Source organism: Bos indicus, chromosome 15, assembly GCF_029378745.1.
Source record: "Bos indicus isolate NIAB-ARS_2022 breed Sahiwal x Tharparkar chromosome 15, NIAB-ARS_B.indTharparkar_mat_pri_1.0, whole genome shotgun sequence".
Classification (NCBI taxonomy): domain Eukaryota; kingdom Metazoa; phylum Chordata; class Mammalia; order Artiodactyla; family Bovidae; genus Bos; species Bos indicus.
In genome coordinates, this window is record NC_091774.1 from 77154741 (window position 1) to 77164962 (window position 10222).

The 10222-nt window shown below is 55.6% G+C and overlaps 1 protein-coding gene across 2 annotated transcripts; it reads left to right on the forward strand.

Annotated features, from left to right (window-relative positions):
• Window positions 1-25: 25 nt before the first annotated feature.
• ZNF408 (zinc finger protein 408) lies at window positions 26-5767 on the forward strand. 2 transcript variants are annotated; one of them, XM_019975022.2, is made up of 5 exons: window positions 26-369; window positions 659-936; window positions 1818-1879; window positions 2103-2362; window positions 3441-5767. In XM_019975022.2, exons 1-5 carry the CDS (start codon window positions 321-323, stop codon window positions 4949-4951), a joined length of 2160 nt encoding a protein of 719 aa, XP_019830581.2. In that variant the 5' UTR covers window positions 26-320; the 3' UTR covers window positions 4952-5767. The 2 variants fall into 2 exon arrangements, with proteins under 2 accessions (XP_019830581.2, XP_070623748.1); XM_070767647.1 differs by lacking the exons at window positions 26-369; window positions 1818-1879 and having other exon boundaries at window positions 704-936.
• Window positions 5768-10222: the final 4455 nt, after the last annotated feature.

Here is a 10222-nt window from a genome sequence, read left to right on the forward strand (position 1 = left end):
TGCCTGAGTACGTGCCCGCCAGGAGGAGGAACAGTGTCACTGTCCCAGTGGTCCCTACCGGGGGAAGCGCCTAGAACAACTAGTTCCTCTTTACCGGATACTCAGATCCCCGGGGGGACCTCCCGAATTCTAAGCTCGTATTGTCCTCGGACAGAGATTGGCCTCACCAAGTACTCCCAAACCCCCGGTCCTGTGCACTCGTGAGGTCTTACTCTTTGGATTCTTTCCCGAAAGGGAATTTGGATGTCCGTGACGGTTCCTCAGGGGGAAGCTGAGAAGGCGAAGCTCACTTCCGGCGGAAGGAGGCTTTCTGACCCGGGATGGAGGCGACGGAGGAGCTGCTCTTGGGGAGGGGGAGACTGCAGTTAGGTGAGTGACCTGCGGGTGTTTCCGACCCTCCGCTCTGCTCTGGCAACCCCGGACGTTCTCTGGTCAACTCTTTCTTCCCTGACCGGTTTCATCCCGAGCCTGGCGTCCCCCTCCGGTGCCCTCCGAATAATCGCTGGGGCCTTCTTAAGAGCCCTCAAAGCGGAGGGCTCTCTTGGAACCCTTAGAGATCCCTCAGACTCCTAAAGCCTAGCTGGACCTCGCGTTTCCTTCCTCACCCCACCTTTCGGCACCCCCACCACCTTTTGGGCCGCTTCCTCTCTCCCCGCAGCCCCCGATCCACGCCTGGGCCCAGAGTCGGGATGGAGCCCTCCCAGCGAAGGCTGTGCACCGGGACTCAAAGACGTCCCGCCCGGACCGACCCGAGCCATCCTCGCTCTGAAGAGCCTCCCCCGGGGCTTGGCCCTTGGCCCCTCACTCACCGCGGAGCAGCGCTTGGGGGTCTGGTGTGTCGGCGAGCCCTTGCAGCCGGGACTGCTCTGGGGGCCGCTGGAAGAGGGGTCTGTCTCCGAGAAGAAGGGAAATGGAGTGGAACCAAAGCGGAAGGAGGTATTGAGGGATAGGCGTCTCCTCATCATGGTTGAAAATTAGACGTTTCCAGATAACGTTCCAGTTTGTTAGAAGGTGCAGAGTATTTCAAGAGATAGGAGGTGGTTTGTGCCCGGTCTCTCGGGGATTGTTTCCCCTCTCTTGTGGTAACTAAGGAGGTGCAAAAAGTTTTTAAAAGGTAGGTTAGTAGAGGGGACTGACGATCCAGTGGTTAAGACTCTCTGCTTCCACCGCAGGGGGCAGGGGTTTCATCCCTTATCCTCTGGGAACCAAGGTCCCACGTGCCACTGTGGCACTGCCGAAATGTAAAAAAGAAAAGAAAAGGTGAATTAGAGGAGTGTCAGTAGTCCCAAAAGTCAAGAGCAAAGGTTTTTGGAATTACAAAGCCATGGAGTTAAAGCCTTGTCATATAACTAGTTCTGTGCCGTGCCTCATTGAACTCATAGGTAAGTCTTACTGCTTGTGCTGTTCAGTTTAGTAATCCTCCACAGGACTGAGCGGCTTCACTTTCACTTTTCACTTTCATGCATTGGAGAAGGAAAGGGCAACCCACTCCAGTGTTCTTGCCTGGAGAATCCCAGGGACAGGGGAGCCTCGTGGGCTGCCGTCTATGGGGTTGCGAAGTCTGACATGACTGAAGCGACTTAGCAGCAGCAGCCACACCTTGGGAGGAGGTGAGGGACAGTTTTTTGGTTTTGGCCTTTATTGAATGAAAACTCAAACAGCGTAGTCCTGGAGCAGCAGACCAGCGACAATTAACCTCCCAGGGACTTCATCTTAGATCTGTCTCAGGAAAGCTTCCATCAGGGTTTGTTGTTGTTGTTGGTTTCACCCTGGCCCCTCCAGCACGTGGGAGAAGGACTTTTATTGGTTTATTTCAGGACGTGTCACTAGGCTCATGGGGAGACGTGTGTGCTTGTGAGCAGAGTGCAGGCTGGACTAGGTAAGTTACAGGAGAGTGTGTAGTGGAGATGCTCCTCTGGGGCCTGGTGTAGTGGCAGGGGGTGGAGCCGGAAGTGGTCTGTAAGTCCCACCCAGGGATCTTTTGCAGTGAGTGTTCCCAGAGGCACGGGGTCCTCTAGGACTCAGACTGTCCAGGAGCTGGGGCTTTCAGGGAGGGCCGCTGGAAAGGGAGCTCCTGGGCTAGCCCGTGCTCTGCTTTGCAGTTTTGTGCAGCTGGGCAGGCTGGAGGGCGAGGGGAACGTGGCCCCGGTGCGGATCGGCGAGAGGCTGCACCTGCGGGTGTCCCGGCGCGTGCTGCCGGGCTTTGAGCTGCGGCTGTGGCCCCAGCTTCCCTCCGAGGGCCCGAGCCCCCCCCAGCCCAGGCTAGAGGAAGCGTCGTCCGCAGCAGTGGTGACAGAAGTGGAGTCTGCCGTGCGACAGGAAGTGGCCTGCCCTGGGGAGGATGCAGCGGAACCTTGCCCAGGTATGTGCCAGATAAACGCTGGCTTCCCACGTTTTCACCTGAATTACCTGTGTTGATAAGATAAAGCAGAGCTCACGGTGTAAGCTGGCAGGGGAGAACAGTAGCTTTTCTGAGGGGAAAGGGCAAAGCCTGGATATTTGTTGAAATTTGAAAGTGTGGTATAAGGTGGATTTTCCAGTATGGGATAGGGGTGGGGTATGATCAGGCTTGGGTTAAGGATCATGACATAATGACAGGGGCTTAGGATCACGGAGGCAGCAAGACTAGAATTTTCAGGTGAGAGGTTTAAGGAGTTTGGGGATGTAAACTCACTGGCTGCTCTTTTTGATGAATAATGAGTCTTTTCCATGGAATGAACAGTATAGTTGACTCTTGAACAGCACAGGAGTTAGAGACATTGGCTCCCTCTGGGCAGTCAAAAATCTGAATACAACTTACAGTTAGACCTCCGTATCCAAGGCTCCGTGTCGGTGATTCTGCATTTATAGAGTCATCTACCCGTGACTACGTAGTGCTGTGGTTGGATTTCTGTTGAAACAAATCCACGTATTAGTGGGCCGTGCAGTTCAGAGCTGCGTTGTTCAAGGGTCAGCTGTATAGATGTTTGCATGTTTTATCTTTCTGAGTTAAGTTTCCCAGAATAGTAGGGTTACCTGGATGAAGACAGCAAGCTGTGTGTAAAGTTCCCAATTTTCTTACTTTTTTTTTCTGTCTGGGCTGGGGATGGGGGTTCCTTTATTTTCAGAGGAGCTAAATTGAGGAGGTGGTGGTCTCAGCTCATCAGAAACGCCTGCCTGTACCGAAAGGGAGCACGAGGGCACTCTGGGATGGCCTTCTCTAGGAATCACTCAGATGTCTAGAACACCGCGGTTCTCGGGAGAGTCTCCCCAGAAGGCCCCTGAGACTGGCCAGAAACAGAGCGCGTGGCTCATGCTCCAGGGAAGAGTCAGTGTCATGGCTCCCTCCGTGGTTCAGGGCCGGAGGAGGAGAAGATGTATTCTTAGAACTTCCTGGTGAGACCACCATGACCACCTGCTACCGTCTCTACTAAGCCCAGCGCCCTTCTCTTGCCTTGCAGATCCCGGTCACCAGTCACCCCCCAGCATCCAGGCAGAGAGTGTGGTGAGCCCTGGACTTACGCCCCAGACCCAGCCCCCGGTTCCCAAGGAGAACCAGCCACTTGGCCCGCTGCCTGCAGATGACAGCGTGGACGAGGAGGACCCGCCCCAGACCCAGACGCCACCTGAGCCTCAGAGCAGCTCCGCTCCCCAGCAGGGCCCTGCGAGGGGTGAGGCCAGTTCCTCCTCTTCTGACAGGGCCCCCCAGCTGTGTGCTCACCTGGTCAAGAAGTTGCGGAGCCCCAGCGGTCAGCACCCACCCAGAGCGAAGACCTCAGAGCCCGGGGCCCAGGCGACTGGAGAGCCGCAGCGCCCTGGCTTCCCTGCACGCCTGCGGAGCCCCCCTGGCCCGGCGGGAGGCTCCCCAAAACAGGGCCGACGGTACCGCTGTGGGGAGTGCGGCAAGGCCTTCCTGCAGCTCTGCCACCTGAAGAAGCACGCGTTCGTGCACACGGGCCACAAGCCCTTCCTTTGCACTGAGTGCGGCAAGAGCTACAGCTCAGAGGAGAGCTTCAGAGCCCACACGCTGGGCCACCGCGGCGTGCGGCCCTTCCCCTGCCCGCAGTGCGACAAGGCCTACGGCACCCGGCGGGACCTCAGAGAGCACCAGGTGGTCCACTCCGGCGCCCGGCCCTTCACCTGCGAGCAGTGTGGCAAGGCCTTCGCCCGCCGGCCCTCCCTGCGGCTGCACCGCAAGACGCACCAGGCGGCGGCGGCCCCCACCCCGTGCCCCTGCCCGGTGTGCGGGCGGCCTCTGGCCAGCCAGGGCTCGCTGCGGAACCACATGCGGCTGCACACGGGCGAGAAGCCCTTCCCGTGCCCACACTGCGGCCGTGCCTTCCGCCAGCGGGGCAGCCTGCGAGGGCACCTGCGGCTGCACACGGGGGAGCGCCCGTACCGCTGCCCGCACTGCGCCGACGCCTTCCCACAGCGGCCCGAGCTGCGGCGCCACCTCATCTCCCACACGGGCGAGGCCCACCTGTGCCCCGTGTGTGGGAAGGCGCTGCGGGACCCGCACACACTGCGCGCCCACGAGCGTCTGCACTCAGGGGAGAGGCCCTTCCCCTGCCCGCAGTGTGGCCGGGCGTACACGCTGGCCACCAAGCTGCGGCGCCACCTCAAATCCCACCTGGCCGACAAGCCGCACCGCTGCCCCACCTGCGGCATGGGCTACGCGCTCCTACAGAGCCTCAGGCGGCACCAGCTCAGCCACCAGCCCGGGGCCCCCGCCAGCCTGCCCTGCGAGCCGCCCGCCACATCCGAGCCCACCGTGGTGCTCCTGCAGGATGCAGGCAGCGAAGGGGACGGCACCCCGGCCCGGGACATCTTCGAGGTCACCATTTCCCAGAGCCAGGAGAAGTGCTTTGTGGCGCCTGAGGAGCCGGGCCCTGCCCCCGGCCTGGTGCTCATCCACAAGGACCTGGGCTTCAGCACCTGGGCGGAGGTGGTGGAGGTGGAGACGGGCAGCTGACAGCCTCGCCTTACCCCACAGAGCTCTGAGAGAGGCTCGGGTGTCTGAGCGTGGGTGTGCTTCCTCTCTGGGCTCCCGATAGAGGCCAGTCTGTGACAAGCAGGTCAGGGACTTCCCTTCCTGTTTCCAGACAACCACATTGTTCCCCAAGACCCTCAATAAGGTGAACCACTTACGGATCTTCTGTGAAGTTTTCCTGTCAGCCCACAGGGGGCTTGTTCTGCCCGCCTCCCTGGGAACTCCTCGAGGTGCCTGTTTGATCATTGCGGAGGTGGTCCTGCCTGGGCACGTAGTACCAGGTTCTGTCTCTCCCACCCAGCTCCCCGAGGGACGTCTGTGTACTTCTCTTTGGTCCTAAACAGGATGACTCTGAGGGTTAAAAGGCCAGAGAGACTTGGCTCACTGCTCACAAGTCTCTGGGTCAGACTGAAGGTTATTCTGGCAGCTTTTGTCCCTACCTAAGGGCTGTGAGGGTGGCTTTTGTTCTGTGCTGAGCTCACCAGGTGTCTGGGGCCAGGTCTGCACCTTCTGTGCGTCTGGCCAAAGGCAACTCTGTGGAGGGAAAGAGCAAAGAACGAACATGTGTTTTGAATCAACACAGTGGGCCTGGCCTGCCCGAGTTGCTGGGGACGCGGCTGTGAATGAGGCACAGGCGGCGCGCTTTGCAGAGCACGGGTCTGCAGGAGCGAAGAGCACTGGAGGAGTTCAGGGAGCAGTGCTTCCCAGTGCTGTGAACCTGTTGAATGGGGTGGGTCAGCTTGGCATCAGGGAGGGCGCCCACAGGAGATGATAATAAACACCCTTCTTTGTGGGCCAGTCCGTTCTGTGAGTTTACTTATATAACCCTCACAGCAGTCCGGTGAGGTAAAGCGGAATGAAGAGCTTTCAGCGTCCTGCCCAGAGTGACAGAGCTGAGATTCAAACCCATGGAGTCTGGCGCGGGAGTCAGGCTCTTGCCCTCCACGCTCTGCTGCCCTGCATTTCAGCTGCCATGTGGTGGATGAGTCGGTGCGGGGCAAGGTGGGCATGTGGGGAGCTGGTTGTGAAAATACCCTGGTGAGGGTCTGGGGCGTGAGCCCCTGAGACCAGCGTGGCTGGAACGGACCGAGGGGCGAGGAGGCAGGGCCAGCTCACATGGGCCTTGCTTCGGGAGTTTGGAGTTTATTCTCAGGACGTTGAGGGGCTCTTTGAAGGGTGGTGAGCAGGGGGGTGGGAGATTGGTATTTAAAGAAACCCCTGGAGAGGATGAGTGGGTGAGAGGCAGGTGTGGAAAGTCAGTGAGGTGGCGGGGAAAGTTGGCAGCAGTGGGAGTGGTCACTGACCGAGCAAATGGCGCTTCCTGTGTGCCGGGCGTCTGGGGTAGCAGTAACAACTGTTTCTGTAAAGAGCCAGGAAACAAATACATACCAGGTCACGGCCCTTGCAGCAAAGAGTAACGCAAGGAGGGGCTGGAATGGGGAGCGAGACTCCATGAGGGTGATCAGGGAAGGCCTCCAGTAAGTAGACAGACCACACCGTGGAGAGGAGGGAGCCTGTCTGCAGACAGAGCCGGGCTCCAGGCGGAGGGAGCAGGGCCGCCAGGGCCCAGCGAGTTCAAGCAAGAGCAAGGGCCAGCGTGGCCCAGGCAGGGTGAGGAAGGAGACGGGCTGGGCAGCGACTGTAGGTGGTGGCCAGGGCTTGGGGTGACATGTTCTCTGGAAGGTAGAAGCGACTGAATTCAGAGAGGGAGAGAAAGCTCTGGCTCCCACTTTCTGACTTAGGAAGTTAGGTGGCCCTGGGGTGGGAGCAGGACAGCTGTGATGTGGGCTGGGCTGGGCTGGGTTGAGGAGATTGCCAGTTAGCAGAAATGGCACCACCTGTGGGGAGAGGGGAAGCCCCGCAGGAGGGACTAAGGCAGCCTCTGATGAAACCGGAGAACCTGGCATGTATGAGTCATGGAAACTGATGGAAGAGCATCTTGGCAAGGAGGAAGAGGAGGGCGCCGATGGCTGTGCCTGTTGAGAAGGTGGAAATTTGCAGAAGCTGCCAGTGAGCTGAGTGAGGGCAGCTGGAAGCCAGACTGGAGACTGCTCTGAGAAGGAGGAGACAAGAGAGACAGGGAGCTCACATTCTTGTTCCCTCCTCCTGGCCTGCAAATTGGGTGTTGTGCCCCCCATTTCACAGACAAGAAACCGATTCAGAGCGGGGTAGTCCCAGCCGAGACCAGTCAGAGCCAGGATTGCAACGTGGCATGCCCTCCGGCTCCCCATCTCTTGATCATGGCGCCACAAGCAGCCGTGTGTCTCCTGCTTAGCCACTGACTCATTCATCCACCCACCCAGCCTGAATAACTTCTTGGCAGAGCGTCATTCTGAGATTGTCCAAGGAGAGGGAAGACATGGAGAGACGGTGACGATCTGCGGAAAGCAAGCCCACACCATCCAAAACCTGAAAAACAGCTTCTAATAATAGTTTTGAGTCAGCCAACCCCCTGACTTAGCCTGGTAGGTCTTATTCTTTTCCATCTGCAGTTTTGGGCAGGTCATTCCAACTCAAGTGACCACTCAGCTGTGTCTAGCCAGTGTTAGGTAACCTGGGACATGACTATCGCTTGAGATTGAACTGCGGGGAAACAGGGGTACTGTGGATTGCTGGGAAGGCCCGTCAATCCCCACAACCATCCTCAGGCCAGAAGCTGGGATGTTTATCTCCCACTTTGGTACATCCTCACACAGATGGGGGCCTTTTCTCTGCACTGATTGTCCCTGGAGATGCAGAGCAGTGTCAGATCATGTCACCAAATTCAGAGGCACCTGGATTAGCAGCCTGTCCTCAGAGCGCTGACGGCTGAAGTGGGAGTGGGTGTCAAAGAGCATCATCCAACTTCCTCCCATTTCAGATAAGACAACAGAGGCCAAGAGAGAAGTCCCCCACGGAGGCATGAGACCAGTGAAGAGAACCAGGACGGCCCCAGGCCTTCTGAAGCCCACCTCAGTGCTTCTCCAATGGAAATAAAATGCAGTGACAGTTCTTGGGAAAACATCATGGGAATATGGTTTGAGAAAATATCCCCTCCCACATACCAAAACAGTTCCTGTGTGATTACAGTGTTCGGAGTCCTTTATTCCCTACTTCTCTTCTCCATCCACTGATGGAGTCACTTTGAGCTGTTTGGTGTACTTAGCACCGAATGTGAATGCTGCTGCTTGCTGTAGAGCAAAGTTGCAATGAAAATGTTGCTGGAAGCTTTTTCACAGATCGAACCACGCAGTGTGTACAGCTGCTGAGCAAACATCAGAAAGGGCGGGAGACAAGGGGTCTTTTATCCTAACTTGCAGCTTTAATACTGTCAGAAAAATCTTCACAATACAATAAAATTTGATTCGTGGACTAGACAAGTCCAGGTGTGGATCACAGCTTCACCCTGAACTAGCAGCATAAACTCAAGCAAGGTACTTCTCCGTGCCTCTGTTTGCTCATCCAGGAAATGGGACCAGCCGTAGTACCTGCCTCATCAGTACTACATACCTGGCACATGCTGAGCACCTAGTAAGTTGCAGCTGGTTACTAATAGTATTGGAGGGACTTCCCTGGTGGTCCAGCGGTGAAGACTGCACTCCCAATGCAGGGGTCTGGATTCCATCCCTAGTCAGGCAGCTAGATCTTGTGTTTCAGCTAACCAAATTTAAAGAACAGTGTTGGGCCCAGCCCCCTTACCTTGAGGACAAGGTTGAGGTCCACGTTGCCTGTAGGTAGTGCTTGTTTAGGTCAGCAGCACTCAGTACTTCTGTGTTCAGGTACTCGTCCTGTGGGTATACAGTCATCCCCTCCTCCCCCACCTTGGTTTCACTTTCTATGGTTTCAGTTACCTACAGTCAACTCCCATCCAACAGCATTAAATGGAAAATTCTGGAAATAATTTGCAAATTTTAAGCTGTGAACTCATTCTAGGTAGCACAGTGAAGTCTCTTGCCCTCCCACTCTTCGTCCAGTGTAGACGACCCTCCTGTTAGTATAGGAAAAAGCAGTATGGACAGGCTTCAGTACTATCCATGGTCTTGGGCATCCGCTGAGGGTCTTAGAATCCCCTTCGGATAAGTGTGTAGTGCAGTTAGGCTGTACCCTGCCAAACTGTCAGGACGGGGTCATATGAGAAGACCGATCGCCCAGGAGGCGGGAGGCAGAGCCTGGTCCTCGCTGGATCACCACCTCTCTCTAAGACCTTGACCATTAGCTTCCCAACTCTGAGGCTCCCTTTCTTCAATGACCTGGGAAACGACCAGATCAGTGGATCCCAATGTCAGCTTCATCATGAAGCCTTTTTTGGCTCGCTTTTTCTTCTGTGGGTCTTATATTTTTTTTAAAAAAATGTAAGAGAAATTGATTTATATTTTTTGCAAGAAAATAGAAAACTGCTAATCAGCTTAAGGAACAAAAGACAAGGCAACCACTAAAAAGATATAATTTCAACCAAAAGGGGGAAAATTCCTTTTTTATTTTTTGGCCCCACCATGTAGCTTACGGAATTTTAGCTCCCCAATGAGGGATTGAACCGGGGTCCTCGGCAATAAAACCTTGAGTCCTATTCACTGAACTGCCAGGGAATTCCTGGGGAAAAACATAAAAATTACTTTTATAATTTTTTGAGTTTTTTTTTAATATGCAAAAACACAGGCCACCATGTGGTACATGCCCAGAGGCCTAGGTTTCAAAATGTCTGGATTTAGTAATATCTGATCTTTCCGGCTCTGAAATTCTGTAATTCTATTGTAATTACAATTCTGTAATTGTCCTGGAACACAATTTGGCTGTTTTCAATGATTATAGAGCTCTACTTTACGGCATAATGTTGGCTTCCCCCATGGTTTTTTTTTGATGCCAACATGCAACCCTTCATTATGGCCTTGTTCTCAAGAGGAAAATTCAACCTGCTTGAAAGGTGCAGGTATGTGTTTGTGGTAAAAGCAGGAATGACAAGCTTGACTGTAGGTACCTCCTGGCCCCAGAGAATTCCAGGGAAAAGGTCCCTGGAGGCTGGGCGGCTTGTGGTGGGCCCTGAGGCTTGAGCCTGTGCTTGATACATGGGGGCCCTTCACCCATGGAAGTGCCACCCTGTCCCTCAGAATTCTCGGATCCCCCCAGAGCCACATTCACAGAGGGGTGCTCTCCCCCGGTCCTCTCCACAAAATAAAGAGTGGGTGCAGCTTGTGTTCACTCAAGAGAGCAGGGAGGCTGTCCAACTAGGACCCACTTGATAATCCCTGCCTCCATTTCTTAAGGAATTAAGTCCAC

Bases quoted from the DNA above. Each gene is read 5' to 3' on its own strand.
- ZNF408 (XM_019975022.2), top strand. From the start codon at position 321: ATGGAGGCGACGGAGGAGCTGCTCTTGGGGAGGGGGAGACTGCAGTTA. The intron at 937-1,817 runs GTATTGAGGGAT...GGTTTATTTCAG, and splicing joins TGGAACCAAAGCGGAAGGAG to GACGTGTCACTAGGCTCATG. The intron at 1,880-2,102 runs GTAAGTTACAGG...TCTGCTTTGCAG, and splicing joins CAGAGTGCAGGCTGGACTAG to TTTTGTGCAGCTGGGCAGGC.